The following is an 18,891-nucleotide window of genomic DNA, read 5'->3' as shown; positions in this document are numbered from 1 at the left end:
CTAGCTTATTGTCATCTCGCTGGAGGAGATGATGTTAATCATTTTGGGAGCATGTATTGTCATGCATTTACGAGATTCTCTATTTAATCTACATTGGCTTTTAAGGTCCTTAGAACCTGTGAAAAAGAATCCAAATATAAGAGTTCTTACCTTTGAAACGAAAACATGCTATTGTACAGTCTAATTGTTAAATGATTGGTCTTCTGATCTCAATTGGTTTTGTGTTAAACTCGTCTGAGTGACGTTTCATGGAATGTAGATGGTTCCAGAAGTAGTGATGGTAAAAGAAAATCATAACCATTAAACTGTTCAAGCTTGACATTTTCTTCAACAAGTATATAGTTGAATCACAATAGTGCTATGTCCGAATGCGAATTTAAATTTTCTAGGGTGAAAAGTTTAATCTTGTAGAATTGGTGATGAATTACTACACCAGACATGTCAAGATTGGGAGGTCAAATAAAAAGCCCTCCAGAATTGTTCATCTAGGACTTAGAATGAAACGAAATGAAAACAAAATGAAAAGAAACAGATGTCTTATGCATACTACTTACAGAATACAATTTGGAACTTCGCTCGTAGAGCTTCTGAACATCACAATCTAAGGGTAGATTGATAACTGAAACCTTGTGGCTCTAAATTCAGTACCTCTTCCGCTCTCCAACCTTCTCCCAGCTAGAAAATATGAACCTCAAGAGGGAATAAAACACAGCCTTTATGCATGATATTACGAAGTTCCAACATGACGATGGCCAATACCATGGGTACAACAGTCGAAAAAACAGGCTTATGAGATGCCGAGGATAACGGCCAACCTGCACCACAACATTGACGTTGACTATGCTCTATATGCGCACGCTTGTGTGTGTATATATGTATATATATTCTCTAATACAATTAAATAGATGAAAATCTTAAATTGCATGCAACTAGGAGCTACTATTTGAGTAATAGTAACGAATTATTTTGCACAATGGGTATGCGTTAATTATTATTTTTTTCAGTATCATTACTAGATCCAAAAGATTTGATTTAAGTGGAATACTATTCCAAGCTATTAAATTAAAGTATTTCTTGCTGTAAAATGTACTTTAACTTGTGAAATCAAGAAACTTCATCGTAAGTGTCCGGCAGGAGAATGGTTCTTTGTCCAAGTCGTACACCATAAATGTTTGCTAGTTGATCATGTAAAATAAACACACTAGCAATAACTGAGACTAGTAGCTTATGCCAGTCACTAATATAACTGAGACTGTGAATACATGCAGGATTCTCTAACAGATAACACACAATGATCCACTACTATAAGAATTCGCTGAATGTAATGCTTGATTGCCAAATTGAAGCTCATTATTCACACACAAATAGAAATGGGAAAAATACCAGATGGAGATAAATAAATACAGCAATACTCACAGGAAATAGTAAATCCAAAGCATCCCAGGCTGCATGACGAACGGCTCTTGTAGGATACATTGGACCACCAGGAGAAGTGAAGCTGTACAAACATGTCTTTAACCTCGTACTTGTAGTCATTCTAAGTTCCATTCCTACAGATATTCATGAGTATTCGTATTAACTTGACTAAAACTCATCAAACCTAGGCAAGAAGAACATGTTAGCAGCCAAAAATGTTGTCAGGTGCATACCTTGAAGAACTTTCATCTGGGAAAGGTAATGCAGAAGCACTGGTTCCACCTTTAACTTTTGAAGCTGAGAAAAGAATTCCAACAGCCATATGAGAAACTAGAACGTATTAACCTATGCAGATTTTTCTGATACCAAAAGGGCATTTATGGTCTACCCATAATTATCAAATTTACCTGATCTGCAAGTTCAATAATAAAGAAATCTCCTGGCCCACCAATCAAAAAGGCATTTGGAAAAACCGGGATATGCTTCAAGAAGATTTTGAGTTTGTCAACTGCATAAAACATGCCATGAAAAAAGATAACATTTCAAAAAGGGATATATTCCACAAGGATTTTTTTTTCTTAAAGTTATATACCTGAATTGTAGAATAAGATGAACCTTGAAAGTAAAAGGTAAAGATCCCGCTGAGCCTGAAATATTGCAGCTGTAAATTAAATCTCCAGCATCTAGATCAATTTTCTGATGTATGGTCAGAGTTGGTAAAAAAGTAGGACACGTGATTGAGATAAAATCTTGACCTGGACAGGAATTTTATTTACGCGAGTGGGCTCCAAAGCAACTTCCTCCAGTAGATACTGAATCATTGCAAAGACACATATTGGGCAGAAGTAAATAGAGAAAAAAGCAATGTAAGAAATATTCCAACAATTATACTAATTAAAACAATAATATTATTCTTTTGGAAGGACTCTTGCCCGAAAGAGGGTCTGGAAGCGCCTAGTATTTGTCTGGATGTCAATCCTGGAAAGGTTGGGAGGAGAGGGAAGGAAAGTAGTTAGCCTGGTAATTTATTCAAAAATCATGAAAGGAGTATATCAAGAATGAAAATGTAATGTGGTTGAACCAAATTAAACATAAAAATAATAGTCTAAGCATCATAAAGCGAGCATACGTCTTTAACAGGCCAACATCACCGAAGGGGCAATTAGCATAAAGGGTCTCAAAATAATTTAGTGATTCAGCCATCGTATCCCCTTATAGAAGAAACCCTCTAATGATGCACATCCATGCCCGCATAAAAAATACACAGCAAAAGCAGACGGAAATCCAAGCACTGAAAAGCAATTTTGCAGAAAAAAATATTAACCACAAATGGCTCTGAACTACTAGTATCGTACCAGAAAACATTAGTTGCACCTTGAACAAGAGCAGACGAGTAACGGAGGAGGACTTCTGGATTCTTTAGTTGGACCTCAAATAGCTGCAGAAGAAGTGTGTACACTCAATGTTACCATCAAGGTGAGATTCTTATGAATTAACAAATAATCCTTTACTATGAGAAAGTAAGATCCCTTGGGTTTTAACATGGAAAGATGCCATTACTGGCAACTACAAATTTTAGCCTCATTTATACATGAAGAGTCAAATAGATTTGAAATATAACAAGTTAGTTTAGTTAGTGATAAATCATAGACATCAAACCAGATACATGCCAGACATGGCTGCTGCTTGAGTGTGAAAATTAGTAACTGTAGTGAACAGTGAACAAATTAAAATTTAAGGAACAAGATTACTAAAGATTCACAATTTTCAAATAATAAGCTTTGCATCTCTCTTTGCCACTGAAAATGGTTTCATAGCTAAATGTTTAAGTATGTCAACTTTATACACAAAATGAAACTGGAAATTTAATGGAACAAAACGAATCTTCTTATGGTTTTTGTACTTGTCTATTATTAGTTTTGTTATCATTTTCTTTCTTGAATAAGAATGATTCTGACTTGAGGCCGCCATAACCAAACTCGACCATAAAACTAAACAACGCTCGAGAACCTAGAACTAGAAAGTTTATGAAATAGAATTAAGAAAAAACTCATGGCGACTCTCATTTTGACTTGTACCCCTTCTGGAAGAGTCAAAATTCATGGAAGAAAAATATTATATTTTCTTATTGCTACCCTCAGCAAGTATGTTAGCATACTAACGGGCACAATCCTAAATCATGCAGAAAAATTTTGGGACTGTGATTCCTGCACTTCTTGATAAAGCATGGGTGTTGAAGCGCAGTGCAAAATTTGCCCATTAACCATATGCAAATGTCCTGCCAAGAAAAACTAAGTGCAAATGGCAATGCCTATTTAAATTACTACATGTAACAATAACTGATGCTTCTTTAGAAGAAAGCTCCAAGATTTTTTTTTGGGAGAAGGACTCCAGAGATATTACGTGAATAAATAACAAAACAATATCCAGAAACCAATCTCTTCAAGCATTCTCCTACACTGAACATGATTAGGCCAGCTTTCAAGTTCCATTCAGTATGAAGTCAGTTATAACGTATTAACTGGTTTGTGATACATTCAGCTTTAGCCTGGTTCATCACAAGGATGGAATTCTATTATTCAGACAAGAGAAATCAATTGTGTTGAGGAAAACCGAGGGAGGAAAAGAGGTCTTTCAATGGTAGTAAAACCCCAACTGATGCTACTAGCCCAAAACCAAAAAACTCCTAAATTAAAATAGCAAACCTCAAAGTACAATAAACGAAGATCACATACCCATTTGTGGAACAAGAGTGAGAAAATTTGTGACGCAAATGACTGGCTCCAAAGTTGGACAATTAAATCAAGGATTGGTTTTCCACTATCAGGCACCTTAACATAATAATCAGCAAGGACATCATAGAAACATATTGGAGCATCCGCTCCATACTCTGCAGGAGAAATTGAATCTTCTTCCCCACTGAGAATCATATCTGTTAACAAATTAATTTAAAACAAAAAGAACATTATATAAGCAGGACTATAGATAAAACATACCTCTAGTATCCGAGGATAGGGAATTTAATTTGAACTGCCAATAGATGATAATACTCAATTCATATAGATGGATTAAAATGCTATGTCAGGGTTGAGAAAAATGTGCATGTAGACAATGCAGAAAAAAATAAAGGTATCTTCATCTATCTCCAAGATTACCAGAAGTAAAACATCAACCAAATATATAAAGGTAAAGAAGGAAAACCTCCTAAGAAACTGGCCCTTAATTTAGTCTTAGTTTACCAAAATTTCCACCTAATTGGAGTAGATGCTACTGGAACTTAAGATGCCAACAATACCATACAAGATCTTCCTGCTCAACAGAAATTTAAATGACAGATGAAACAAATTTTCGCAATACTAATTTAGGTGCTCGAGCTCAATTTTCATGTGGATTCTGCCGAGCATAAAAAACTAAGATGTTTTTGTAAGACAAGCTTACCCTTGGCTCTTTCATCGACTTCTAAAGCTACATCAGCAAACAACTCTTGCAGCAAGTTTCGTCTCTGCGATTGAGAAGCAAGTGCCTGGAAGAATTCAACGAGCATCCATGCAAAAAATAATTTAACAAACAACTTTGGAATCGATCTCTTTGCTTCAAAGAAGCAAGGATCACATTGTTATAAGATAAAAAAAAAGAGAAACAACTATATTCCCAAAGACTGTTACCATAACCAAAGCTACACAGCTAAGATCAAATCCCTTCCATTTCCCCTTCATTTTGGAGCAAAACAAACATAAATTCAGAAGCAAAAACGATTCCCGATAACAGAGAACAGAAACGCACCCGTTGAAGCTTCTTCTCGATTTCCTGCGTAAGTGCTTCGAGATAATCAGAGCTGCGGGGGGATGAGGAGGGTTTTGGCATTCTGTTGAAACCTCGACGAAATCACATTAACAGAATCAAAGCCAGAACACCATGACCCCTAAATTAAAAGCAAGAAAACCTACCTTATTTAATTTGAAATATTCGATTGCCGAGAAAGAAAAGCAGCACGCATCCTTTTTCTCTAGGTCTTATCCCATGTATATCCTTGAATTCGTCTTCTTCTTGAAGCAAAATAGGCAATGTTCTAAATTTAATAATGATTTTTTTTTTTACAGTTCTTCTCTGCTTTGACCTTTTTACTAGCACAAAATGGATATAATAAACAATGGAGGTTGATCTGGCGAAGCAGAGAAGCACAACGGAGAGAGAGAGAGAGAGAGAGAGAGAGAGAGAGAGAGAGAGAGGAAGAATATCTAGAAGAGGAATGAAGAAGCAATGGCGTGATGTTGTGTCGCTGCGGGAAGAATAGTGTGTTTCTCACAATCTTACACGTGCCTAATTCTAAGAGAATTGATTGCGTCACCAGGAAGTAAGAATAAGATGGTTAATAATATTAAAAAAAAAGGGCAAGAATAAAACTAGAGTTTTATATTTAAATAAAAATATTTATTCTAATTTTATTATTGTATAAAACTTGTTTATAAAAATTAATATTTAATATTATGAATTTAAATTTTATTAAAATTATAAATTTAATCACATTATAAATATAAGCATAGTATAAATTATTCGTGATTGATTATAATAATTGATCGAGTGAAATTAATAATTTAATATATTAATGTTTTATTATAGTGATTAAATTAAATTCAAAAAAATTTAATAAATTTATTATTTTCATAAAAAAAATTATAATAATTAAATTTTATTAATTAAAATTTTAATTTTAATTTTTTTAAAAAAAAAAAGGACTAATTTATGACAAAATTGGTGTACTTTTTCACTAACAAAAGTTAAAAAATGCAATTATTTATGAAACTTATAAAGATAGAAAAAAAGAGGTATTTGGACCTTGATCTTTAAAAAAAAAAAAAAAAATCATATTTTATCAAATGCGTAGTTCAATTAAATTCTTCTAATTGAACACGATTTATTCATTTAGAGATAGACATGCATTTATTCGTTTAAAATTTATTTTCTTTAACATTTTAAGCAATAAAATATAGAAAGTTGTACTTATGAATTCTATAGAATTTTAGGTAAGTTTAGTTTTGAAGTCATTTTTTTGTAAATATAGTAATAAATTGTATGGTAGATTAATCATGTGTGTATTAATAATCGTATGTATGCAAGTAGACGAGACCAAAAATTAAAAGACTCTTAGAATAATTAAAACATTAGGATAAAGACGTAATCTTTTTAATTAAAATATTAATTAACTTATTATGAGATTTAATCATTTACAATAAAATAAAAAATACAAAAAAAAAATTGTTAATAATAGATTAAGCTCTGGTATGTAATAAAATTGTCGGAGGAATAATTTGTCAATCATCTTTACACAATCATGTGTTGGATTTCTAATTTCTGAGTATTACCTTTGCGTTAATAATAATACAAGTACCTTATTAATTTCACTCGTATAGAAGATACGAGTTTTCTCATCCTAATTAAACATTTTTATTCTAGGAATTAAAAAATAATAATATGCCTAAAATAATCAATTTTAGCATTAATATCCAATTTAGTCCTCAAAATACGACTAATATTATTCTAAATGTTTTTTTTTCTGCTAATTAAAAAATTAACTTAATCTTCTTAATTTACCTGAAGAAGATGCAGGCGAGAGCTCCATTTAACATCTACTACCAGATCGCATCAACGGAGAACTTGATTGCCTAAGCTTCCTCTAGTCGAAGACAGAGCTGCAGACAGTTGGTTCGCGAAGAAGGTATCCTTCTACCCATTTGTCTTTGGTTTTGTGAAGGACAGCCGTCAACAGGCCGGAGCGGAGCCTAGAGGGACAAAGGAAGGAGGAAGAATGAATGAGGGGTACATTTTGCATTGACAAAATACATGGTTTTAAACTTACTAAAATGCTCTTGACAGAAAAATAGTTAAAGAAAACTAAAAACTCAATTCGTCAGTTTTACTAATTAAGAGTTACATCATTGGAAAAATATCAAAATTTGGTGATACCGAGTCAAGTTTTATATTTATGCCAGCACCATAATTATAGGAAATATTGAATTAAGAAGCCAAAAATGTAACTAGTTCGGTGCAGATAGTACTTAAACCTAATCACAAACAATTTCATTTAAAAAATTACAGAATTCTATAGATGCATGCACCTAAAAGATGAAACAGAGACTAAATCACATGATTATGATTTACACCATAAGACTACTACTTTGTAGAGAGTGCTACAACAGAACTTTTAAAAGATTAGGCGTACAACGCAAAGGGCAACAAGAAGTAAAAAACGCTATGCTTCACATTTTTATTAAATCAACGGTGTCCAAGAACACAAGCCAAGGGGATATACATACGAGTGGAGATTAGCGTATTGTACAAATGGATCAGTAAGCATTCGAGCGCCTTCAAATTGCTGTGCAGGACAAAGGACATTTGCAGCCGCCACAAGCAAAATGAACTGCCTCACCAGCCCATTAATGTTCTTCTCACTTTATCTGCAATCAGATTCGATGCTACCATGGTCGACAGTTGAAACATGCAATTCTCGTCCAAAAGTAACCTGTACACTTCCCATTCCCGGCCAGACATTGAATATCTTCCTATTTCAGCCTATGAAAGAAGAAAGCAAAGATCAAAGCGTAAACAGTAATCCATGCTGTTTAATTCACCAGGTAACTTCTTGTTAAAGTGATTAGTTAGCCACCATGGATCTTGGAATTGATGTTTGATCATGAATTTGTTAAGATGGCAGCAGCCATTCATACAATTGCATGAGTCCTACTATATTCCAAGCATTCCATCACTGAACTAATACCAAACAAATTTGAATGATCTTCCATCTTAAGCTAATATGAGGTGTAGGAATAGATAATGCATGATGCTGCTTGAATCACTTTCTTATCATGTAATGATTACTTACCGAGAATACGCATATCCCAAGTGCCTTAAGAGCAAGTGTCACATCATAGAATACCCGCGGTCTTCCCTTTCCTGATAGCTCAACTGGATTAGCAACCAAAAGTTCCGTGTCAGGCCCTCGATTTGAAATGATGACACGCAATGGATGAATCATCTCCATCTTTAGACGAGAACATAATGCACTTTGCTTCTCAGGATCAACAATCTTCTTGCCATCCTTCATCTGAATAAAGAGGTCTAAATCTCGATAACCTTTGGTATTCTGTGAGAACCGACCATAAGATATCTGTATCGGAAGAACAAAAGGATGCATCAGTAAAATAGGAACATATTATTTGTCTGCATAAAGAGAACATAAGCACAACGAATACATGAAGAAACATTCTACCGCAGTTGGTAATCCCACGGGTCAGTTAATTGGCAAGCAAAAGTTCAGCAACAGAAGAATCTTGATACACTTCTTTTTCCTTTTCATTAATCAGGAATCAGGAGAAATAAGGAATTCCAAGCATGACATCATGAGAGAAAAGGGACCATTACGGACTAGCAAGAACAACTAAATATAAGACCTTAGATGTTAAGCTAGTTGTTTCTAACACCACATGCAATAACCATATTTTGAAGGCTAAGTGAATTTAGAGAAGCTGGAAACATAATGTTTCTGATTCCAGTCCAACGAGGCTAATAACAACATAGGATGATCAAACTGATATATTAAAACTGCCCTGTGCTAGGATTATTTTTCTCTCTGGTGGATGGGATGAAGGATAAGGCCTTGAAGAAGGCGTTTGTCAACTTAAAATTGTAATTTATAACAACGATGGGATAAAAAATCCATACCTTAATGTTGCAGTCTTTCAGAGTTCTTAATATATCATAGAGGAGACCCTTGTGATTGATGCAATGTATCTGAAGCAAGGTATGAGCTGGGCTCAATGAATTGTCTATTGTAGCATTGGCTTCCTTCAATTTTGACATATCTGGGCTGAGGGCTTGTGAACTTTCTATGGTAGATAGCTCAGGTCTGAACAGTTCTTCAGCTACAGCAGGAGAAATGGAGGAGATACCCTGATGACACTCGTACTCCGGACCTGCCACCTGAAGTTCACAACTAATGCATGATTCACCTAATACAGCATGCAACTGTTCGCATGTCTCATCTTGCCGCTCTTTTGTATGTAGAAGCTCCCTGAAAGAAGAGTGTTGCACATTAAGAGTTAATAACAACTAGCACAATGGGGTCCCCACAACTTCACGACTAGTTACGCTGAATAAAGTACAAGGACATCAAAATGCTGTATTTAACGGAAAGAAATTAAATAAATAAAATAGAAGATAGAAGAGAATCCACCAAATCTCTATTCATTACAAGATAACAGTTCTATCACCATTTCAAATGCATACTACCTTCTCAAGAACCCCAAAAAATGCTTAAGAGATATACTTATTAAGTAGATTTCTTTTTCTCTTTCACTGGACTAGTAAATATAAGGCACTGCTTCAGAAATAAAAAACATTAGAGTGAATGAGACAAGCATACATAACATATCCACAAAAAATAGTTCTAGTTCCCGCCCACCACAGAGAGAAAGAAAGAGAATATATATCTTGACCATCGAGTTCGTCATTAAACCATGATGAAAAGAAGCTAAAATAAGACTGTAAAACCTTTGACATAATTGAAGTTCAGTTGTTTTGACAGCAGGACACGCAAAAAGCTAAATGGAAACTAGACCTTACCCATTTTAATATTATCCTATTGTCCAAATTCTCACTTTAACCATTATGAAGTAATTTCGACATTCTACTGTAATGTTATAAAGAAAAAAAGAAAAGCAACTCACTTGTTGTCTGTTATAAAGAAAAGGTCAAGAACCCTGTCATCTGGTGTTGTTGTTACTTTCACCTTTTGAATTGTAAGTTCAAGTTCGCAAAGAACTTGAGTAACATCTACACGAAATACACAGATGCATTAGAATCATTTACCAAAAAAGGCACAAATTTGCTTAGAACAAATAAAAGCACCAGAAGTTGATATGCTATTCTTACCATGTAATAACCCCTTCCTATCAAGGCAAAAGAACTTTAGTAAGTACATCGGTGAGGTTTTGGGGCGAGGAGACTCCGGTTTGAACAAAATTGACATTGTACAAGAGGGGCATACAGATTGAAGGCGGTTCTTCAAATTGGACCATCTAACAATAAGCGAATTAGAATGAGGTATCACCCATAACACTATGTAGCACCATATCCCATCGGTCGAAACATCTACAACCAAACGTACCGAATAAGCAAAAATCAGCTATTCAGAAAGATGTATACTTAAAAATAAAGTGCATTTTACAGTAACTTGCAATCAACCAAGTCATATAACCTCCTTAAAGTTAGATTTAATACCCAAACATTAGATGCTGTTACAGGTAATTATCCTACAGCAAATCCATTAATCAGATCTATGGAACTACTGCATTCCATTTCCATAACATTCATTAAAATTTGAAACACCCTTCTGCAACAACAACGCAAAGTATAGGAGGATGAAAATGCTACCTTTCATTCTTGGAAGGGATAACGAACTACAAGAAAAAACATTGACCAAGAAAGGGCATGACACACTAACCAAAATGAATTTCAGAAAATGCTCTCCATGTTAATTTCAAATAAGGAAAATATCAATCACTGTTTTATACATTTCCCACCACTTGCTCCAAAATTAAACAGAATCATAAAAAGTACTGACAAATTCCACTGTTGAAATACTTAATTCCATCGCATACCTTTTTAGACGGCCCAATATAAATCATAAAGCATGATCCATCAATGGAACAAAATGAAATACTTAATTCCATTGCATTGAAAATGCTATCCATGTCAATCTCAAATAATATTGTTCCAACAACAACTTCACATTCCCCACCATTTGCTCTAAAATTAAACAGAATGACGAAAAGTAGTGAGAACGAGTATGACACACAGCGCACTCAAGTCATTTCAACCAACAGAAAACAAGTTTCCAGCTCTAGAGAATTGTTAAGAAAAGTTCGATGGCGTATAGAAACTCGTACCAGAAAAATGGTACAAGAGACAAAACCTTTAAATATCATTAAAAAAAAATCAAGGAATCGCACTGAAATACAAAGAGAAATCGCAGTTGAAGCACCAACAATGTCAATAAAGCTGAGATTCTACCTCCTTTTGTTATGTAAAGCCCAAAATCGAGAATTATTCTGCAAATATCGCATCCCAGACCGGTTTTATCAGGACAATTCACGGTTATGACGTGGGGGTCTCCGTCCTTCTTTCCTTTCTGGATCAAAACGACGTCGTCGTCTCCGGGCATCCCCATACCAGATACGGGCATATGCCGGTCGGAATTCCAGATTTTGCCGTTAAAGTAAGCGATTACAGCTGGTTTCCGGTGGGAATTCTGGTGAGCCGGAGCTTCTAGTAAAATCGACGAAGAAAGAGAGAGAGAGAGAGAGATTTCTTTTTTTCTTTTTCTTTTTCTTTTTCAGCTTTTTAAGGTGGATAATACAAGTGCACGGAGGTGAAGCTGTTCATTTATTTTCTAGGTTAGAAAATGGCACCGAAGAGAGAGGTCCACGTCAGCAACGAAGGGACTAGTGACTTGACACGTGGCGAGGGGTGATGGTTGATTTTGGACCTTTTGTTGGTTGGCCTGCGTGTAAAGAAGTTCAAGGTGATTTAGGCTAATTATAAAAGATCTGTTAATTTAAATATTAACTAGAAAATTCTTTTATTTTATTTTATTTTTTAAAAAAATGTTTTTTATTTAGTAATTTGTTAACCGAATACGTTAAAAATTGATAATCTCATAACTAATACTTAATTCTTACGTAATCACCTGGCATGTACTTTAGGTGATTACTTTCACTTCTATAATGATTTTGGGATCAAGCATTTTCTTAAGCAATTACCCAAAAAGAAAAAATTAGCGTAAAAGTAAAAAAATAAATTCGAAGTGATAATCTTAAACAACAACCGGCCTGCTCAACTTCATCTTTTAATTATGAATTTCGAATTTAGGGAAACCATCTTAGACAATACGTACATTTACATGGTACTATTTTTTTTTATTAATAGTATGATACAGATTTTATTTTATAAGTTTCATTAATCAATTTTAATTATTGTTGAGTATCTATTCAAAATATGATTATTACACCAACATATGCACATAGAACAAAACAATTTCTCTTAAAACATTGTTAACCAAGATCAAATAATAGGGGTATTAACGCTTTAATTAATTTTTATTCAACTAAAGAAATATTATGTGGGCGGAAATTAAATTTAAGAAAAACTTCGTGCATTATACCAGTTATATATATCTCAATCTTGGAACAAAAGAAATGGCAGGGGAGGTAGTGAACTCGGCAAAAACGTATGAAACACTAATGAAAAGGACACGAGCAAGTTTTTCTTGTCTTGCTTTTTCTTCCAGTTGGTAATGCAGCTTTTCAGAGAAGTAAATGAATGTTTACCTAAGAAACGAAAGAACGCAAAAGGGAAAACAAGTAGAGATTTACCTCGGCCAAGATTAGAATTCAAATTCACCGCGTTAGACCAGAATATGAGTAGAGTTACACGGATATTACTTTTACAACTGTTTCTTACTAAAATATGTTACGAGTAATCCAAAATCTTATCGATAAGAATGATTTAGTCCCCAATAAAGTTAAATTTCACGGTATCGATAACTTAGCTAAATTCTGCCGCAAGAGAAAGCTCACGTCCTGCTTGATAACTAAGAATTTGAAAGAAACTTTTTAGGTTCATTGGATCCGCATTAACATAAACCGGAGAAGCAATGCACATGAATGAGGAAAAACGAAGAAAATGAGCGGAAAAGCAAAATTATTTGCACAAAAACGGAAATCTTTCACGTTGACATCCGATTTTCAATAATACAGTAAACATCATATTGAAGAAAAGAAAACCGACAGTCCAATCAGATCTAGAGGCAAGATCTACAACCGAATCTAAACAATCCCAATACAGCCGCATCGATGAAACGTTTCTAACCCCCGAAACCGTAAAGAGTCCTACCTTGTCTCTTCAAGGCGTAGACAACATCCATAGCAGTCACTGTTTTTCTCCTGGCGTGCTCGGTGTATGTCACAGCATCACGAATCACATTCTCCAAGAAGATCTTCAACACTCCTCTTGTTTCCTCGTAGATCAGACCACTAATACGCTTGACGCCACCTCGACGAGCCAAACGGCGAATGGCGGGCTTAGTGATTCCCTGGATGTTATCCCTCAGCACCTTCCGGTGCCTCTTTGCTCCTCCCTTGCCCAATCCCTTGCCTCCCTTTCCACGGCCCGACATTTTCTCAGTAACTAGGTGATTTTCTCGGAGAGTTTTCAGATCAAAATGTAATTGAGAACGAATCGAATGAGAGGACTCGCTATTCGATTGAGAAGAGAGAAATTCGGGTATTTATGGAGAGACTGGATTATTGGCGGGGACTAATCCAAACCGTTCGATGTGATTTTCAATCCAACGGTTAACAATATCTATCCGCGTGAAACTAGTAGATCTTGGTTGTCTATCGTTGATGGAATTGTTATCAACGGCTTAAAAGCGTTTAGATTCACGGTCTTCTAGGAGCGGCTTTTAATAATGGTCGTTGGATCGAGATTCTATCAACGGACTTTTTATTGATCCGTGAGCCTCTTGACATTCGATTGAAACCGTCGATTAGAAAACAATCTACGGTGAATAAGATCTCGAGGGCTTGAGGGCGGGATTGTCGATTACGACGACATTTTGCATTTCTTTTGGCGGGTGGAGAGTTAAATTGTATGAAATGTTGTGGCTTTACTGCATTTAAATTTTTTAGAGCACGTGCCAAGCACGTGAAAACTATTGTGAATTGATTCATGAAATTGCAACCTTCCCACAGCACAGCCCCCAGAATATTTCATAAAAATTTTAGGGTAAATTAATAATTATAGGATATGATGTAGTTTAATTTTATAATTTTTTATTATAACCTAATATTTGAATTTACTGATTTTTAATATTTTTTATTAAAAAAAATATTACCTTTTTTGTCAAGTAATAATATCAAAAATTACTTGAAAATATAATTTTCTATTTAAAATTAATAAATTGAAAATAAATATATATATATTATTGTAGGTCTACCATCTTTCTTATACTTATTATGATATGTATAACTTAAACAAAACAAATTTTCTATTTCTTGTTAAAGTTTATTAAGATCGATATTTATTTGTTTTTGTTTTTAAAAGTTTAATTTTATATGAAATTTAAAATAAGTAAAAAATAAAATATTTCTATTATTTGTATCAAAATTTTGAGTTATATAAAAAAAATTATGAATTGAAACAGTTTTATAAATTAATAATCAATTCCTAATGAAATATTTTATAATAAATAATTTTAAGACTAAACAATAATTTTATAAAAAAAATAAAAAGTATGATTAATAATTCAAACTTAATTTATATATATAAAAAACTAAAAATGACTTAATTCTATAGCAATAAGAATTTAATATTTTCATTTAATTAATTATTATATTCAATAAAAGTTTTGAGTGTATAATTGAATGAGTAACGTTTTATCAGGTTTGTATTTATGCTTTATTTTTCAAATCAAACTAATAGAGTTGTGTCATTAATTTTTATGTGTATAAATATTATTTTGATATCATTCTTTTCACATATAGTTAAATATATAACGAATTAAATCAGATACATGATTTAATAAATTCCAATTAAAATGTAGTGCATAATTTATTCAGTTAGGATATGGTTTGTATAAGTTGAATCTCAAGTATTTATTTGTAGATTTTCTTCGATATAAACTTAATAAATATATTTTTACTATAAATGAGAAATAGGATCAAAGAATTATTGTCCATTTAAATTTAACAAAAAATAAAACTAAAATTTATAAATCATAATATAATATATCCCCGCATTTATATTGTGAAGGTAGGATTTTTTTTTTTAAAGAATAAAGTGTAAAATATATATTAATTAGGCGCCACCAAAGTACAAGGAATTTACAGCTCGTTAATGGTATCTATAATAATCCCAAAATCATCTAAACTATCAAGATTATGTCGTAACAAAATATAACTAAATAAGTACGTATTAACAAAATCCCTCTCAATGCTCTCGAAAATTCTATTGTTTTTTTTTTTCAAAACAATCATAATATACTGAGTTGAATTAATTAGAAGCACTTGTTATTGAAAGTGAGACCCTCCCATGTGAGAAGTTCAGCACTCATGGAGCCTGCTATAACCCAGTGAATAGCCATTAGACTGTAGAGATCAGTTCACATACTGTAAATAGTTGGACACCGTAACAAAAGGTGTCTGCAGCTTTCCAATTTAGATATGCATAATGGCATCTGTTAACTAGTTGGAAACCTTTCTTAATGAGATTGTCAATGGTCAATATACATTCTTTTGCAGTCTCCCAAATGAATAAAGAGATTTTAGGTGGAGCTTGCGACTTTCATATGATTTTATTGGGAAAAACATACTTTATTCTATTTGTAAAGTCTGCTAGGTATTTGTAAAGTGAATTAACCAAGAAAGTGTCATTATTGTGAAGTTAGTATTGTGCTGTTAGTTGTAATAACAAATTGAAATTATAAGAAGTAACCTAATGTTAATTAATTATTTATTTTTTTATTGCACACAATTAATCAATATAATGTATAAATAATTTCATCATTCGGTAATCATGTAATTTATACTTCAAAAATGTGTTATATGAGACTCGATAAATATATAAGTGATGACAAATTACTTCATTTATAATCTATAAACAAACAAGAATCACCTTATCGATAATATCTTTTTAGTTTTTTTTATCAATTATCATATACTTTTAAGTGACTTAGTAATTGCTTATAGTTATTAAGACATCATTGTATATTGATCTACACCATTTTTGAATATCCTATGTTGAATTAAAAATGATCATTCTATTGTACAGGATAATGATAAAAAGGATGTTCTTGTAAGGGGCACAACCTATTAGGAACTATAAATGTCTTATTAGTTAATACATTAATCACCTGACTACATACTATATGAATATAATGTGTAGAAAAAAAAAATCAATTACATCATTAACTAATAACTTAAATTCCCATAATATTTTTGTCTATATGAGAGATCATGAAATAATTTTTGAACATCTCATTCAATAGTAAGTCTTTTGATGTTCCCCTTTGAAATAACATATTTGACATCTCATTCGACAATAAATTTTTAGATGTCATTATCTCTTGTTATTTCGAGATTATATCTCAAAACTGAAGTTCTTATTACTTTTGAGATATGGGAATACGAGAGTTGTCTCATCTTAGTTAAGATTATTATTCATATTTTATATTTGCACAATAATAATATCCTGCCCCACCATCATTATTAATAAAAGCATATATGTCAAGTTAAAGTACCCTTATGATGAGTGGGACCATCAAGCGATGGATATCAAGAAAGCCGCCACTTATAAGGGACAATATTACAGTAATATAGCTTTCTGAAAATCACTAATTTACACATTTGAGCGTAAAAACTTTATAAATTATTTATCTAAAAGCTTTTTATTCTATCAAAGCATATAGTGTTTTATTTATGTGCATTTATTTATAAAGTTTACTGTAGATATGTTCCATTTCCCTGAATCAATGTACTTGATCATGATTTTTTTTTTTTTGCTTAAGCAAAACCCCTTTGTTTAACTCTTTTTTTTTTGTTGTTTTTATAATGCCTTTGATAGGGATGTAGAACTTTTCAAACAACATATGTAAACTTTCAAGCATCATGTAAAGGTACATATTATCAAAAGTCTTCACATTACTATCTTAGAGAATTTAATTAAAAGTCTTCAACATTAACATACTATAGCTTGCTGTGAAAATGAAAGATGAAGAACTCATGAAAATCTAATATATCTAATTTTAGCATAACTATATGGACTAAGTCCATAAGTGAAAATAAAACGACATACTAAATAGATGAACAGGCAAGGAGTTGGCATAAAAAGGCAAGACTATCTTATAAATTATAACAAATGTGTTATAAGGTCACAAAGATTGATTCTTCGTTAAAATATAGAGTTATGCTTAACACTCTTATTACAACAATTATATTTTGTTGAGGATCTCAAGTATCTATATAAGTCAATTTCAAATACTTTGTGAGATATAATATTGAAATAAAGTATGAGAAGTTTATAGAGTACGACTATTGAAGAAATAACTCCAAGATAAATTAGAAAAGTAATTTAATAAGAAGATGCATGTGGAAGTGCCCTAAAAGAACACTCAACAACTTCTACAATCTTAAATCACTATAAACCTTCCCAATCGTACCCCTTGCTTTATAACTGCCTCTGTTAACACTTTCTATGCCCTGATCACCCTCGACATTATCACCATTTGCATCTATAATCTCCACATTTTTCTTACTTTCATTATCAAAGTTAATAAAACATTTAAAATTTCAGTAGTTAACTATTTCCTCCATTTAGATTGTTCACACATTTATTTTATATTACACAAACTCTTCATGTTAAGAAGTTTGCGTGGGGCTCACAACAAATTATTTACTATAGTCCCTAAAATAATGTGTTTACTATAATTTGACTTAAGAATTACCATTATTACATGAGCTAAGTATTAGTATAAATAAAACAACACATGTGAACGATGGTAGTTGGAAATTAAGTTACTATAAATGTTGTTGAGACTAATCTTGACGAAGCTAATATCTTGTAGTAGTTATAAATAACCTTTCCATAAATCACTTCAAAATTTAACAAGCTTTCAGGGGATTTATTTTATCTCATTTGGAATATCTGATATGATATACATATGTCATGATCTATTGAATCTTGTGATAATACATAAAAAGTTTATGTTTTGGTATCGAATTAAGACATTCATATGTTTAGGGACTAAATTAATATTGTCTGAGTAAATGATAACTCCGTTCGATGAAAATGCAAAAACAACAAGATCGATAAGATAACATCACTTATGAGTAGTCAATTGAGATTGAACCACATTTAAAATGGTTAGCAGAATTTGAGCTATATTTTTTATTATAATCATTAAGGCATTAGCCAAAATGTAGTTTCATGCACGATCATATAGTAATAGGTACAATTATTCACTCTCAGCTTGTTCTATAGAATAATCTAATGCATATATTTTATTTTAAATAAGATGGTATAAAAGTTAAAAAAAATTATAGTTAAAATAGAAACGTAATGTATTTAATATTATTTTGCTACTTTATATTAATGTATGGTTAAATTTAACAATCACCTATCATATTCACATGAAATAACAATCCAATTCAAATATGATTCAAATTCAAATATAAAATAATTTATCGTACTTAAAAAAATATAGTTTATATTTTGAAAAAAAAAAGAAGAAAAAACTCCATATTATCCATTAGAAAATGGTAATATACAAAGACAATAAATAGTAGTAATTATGTCTAATTGATTAATATTAAATTTAATTATTAAAATAGGACAATTGATACCATTATGTAAATGATATTT

General features: G+C 32.3%; 3 protein-coding genes across 5 annotated transcripts; all 3 read right to left on the bottom strand.

Moving 5' to 3' along the window:
* Positions 1-361: 361 nt before the first annotated feature.
* LOC110806931 (K-stimulated pyrophosphate-energized sodium pump protein) lies at positions 362-5,689 on the bottom strand. Of its 2 annotated transcripts, XM_022031929.2 has the most exons (12): positions 5,364-5,689; positions 5,200-5,281; positions 4,855-4,939; positions 4,152-4,348; positions 2,772-2,854; positions 2,349-2,394; positions 2,172-2,228; positions 2,009-2,063; positions 1,824-1,924; positions 1,650-1,713; positions 1,417-1,550; positions 362-815 (listed from the first exon to the last, which is right to left on the bottom strand). In XM_022031929.2, the coding sequence occupies exons 2-12, from the start codon at positions 5,278-5,280 to the stop codon at positions 642-644; spliced, it is 1,077 nt and encodes a 358-aa protein (XP_021887621.1). In that variant the 5' UTR covers position 5,281; positions 5,364-5,689; the 3' UTR covers positions 362-641. The 2 variants fall into 2 exon arrangements, with proteins under 2 accessions (XP_021887621.1, XP_088070457.1); XM_088214331.1 differs by lacking the exon at positions 5,364-5,689 and having other exon boundaries at positions 5,200-5,302.
* Positions 5,690-6,672: 983 nt separating this feature from the next.
* LOC110806951 (ACT domain-containing protein ACR9-like) lies at positions 6,673-11,841 on the bottom strand. 2 transcript variants are annotated; one of them, XR_015817340.1, is made up of 7 exons: positions 11,485-11,841; positions 10,345-10,563; positions 10,140-10,245; positions 9,136-9,484; positions 8,297-8,581; positions 7,731-7,986; positions 6,673-7,196 (listed from the first exon to the last, which is right to left on the bottom strand). XR_015817340.1 is itself a non-coding variant. In XM_088214330.1 (6 exons), exons 1-6 carry the CDS (start codon positions 11,654-11,656, stop codon positions 7,840-7,842), a joined length of 1,278 nt encoding a protein of 425 aa, XP_088070456.1. In that variant the 5' UTR covers positions 11,657-11,841; the 3' UTR covers positions 7,658-7,839. The 2 variants fall into 2 exon arrangements, 1 of the variants encoding a protein (XP_088070456.1); XM_088214330.1 differs by lacking the exon at positions 6,673-7,196 and having other exon boundaries at positions 7,658-7,986.
* A 1,315-nt stretch (positions 11,842-13,156) lies between these two features.
* On the bottom strand, positions 13,157-13,746 carry HIS4 (histone H4). Its single transcript, XM_022031944.2, has one exon. It carries the CDS (start codon positions 13,646-13,648, stop codon positions 13,337-13,339), a length of 312 nt encoding a protein of 103 aa, XP_021887636.1. The 5' UTR covers positions 13,649-13,746; the 3' UTR covers positions 13,157-13,336.
* Between the last annotated feature and the right edge of the window lie 5,145 nt (positions 13,747-18,891).

The sequence above is a fragment of the Carica papaya genome, chromosome 2 (assembly GCF_054855325.1).
Source record: "Carica papaya isolate Zhongbai chromosome 2, ASM5485532v1, whole genome shotgun sequence".
NCBI lineage: Eukaryota > Viridiplantae > Streptophyta > Magnoliopsida > Brassicales > Caricaceae > Carica > Carica papaya.
This window is presented reverse-complemented; position numbering and strand designations above follow the sequence as displayed.

Coding starts and splice junctions, on each gene's coding strand:
- LOC110806931 (XM_022031929.2), bottom strand. CDS start 5,280: ATGCCAAAACCCTCCTCATCCCCCCGCAGCTCTGATTATCTCGAAGCA. Junction 2,855..4,151: donor CACTCTTGTTCCACAAATGG/GTATGTGATCTT, acceptor CTTCTTCTGCAG/CTATTTGAGGTCCAACTAAA. Junction 1,925..2,008: donor CATCTTATTCTACAATTCAG/GTATATAACTTT, acceptor TGTTTTATGCAG/TTGACAAACTCAAAATCTTC.
- LOC110806951 (XM_088214330.1), bottom strand. CDS start 11,656: ATGCCCGTATCTGGTATGGGGATGCCCGGAGACGACGACGTCGTTTTG. Junction 9,485..10,139: donor TTCTTTATAACAGACAACAA/GTGAGTTGCTTT, acceptor CTCTTCTTTCAG/GGAGCTTCTACATACAAAAG. Junction 7,987..8,296: donor TTGGGATATGCGTATTCTCG/GTAAGTAATCAT, acceptor CTTCTTTCATAG/GCTGAAATAGGAAGATATTC.
- HIS4 (XM_022031944.2), bottom strand. CDS start 13,648: ATGTCGGGCCGTGGAAAGGGAGGCAAGGGATTGGGCAAGGGAGGAGCA.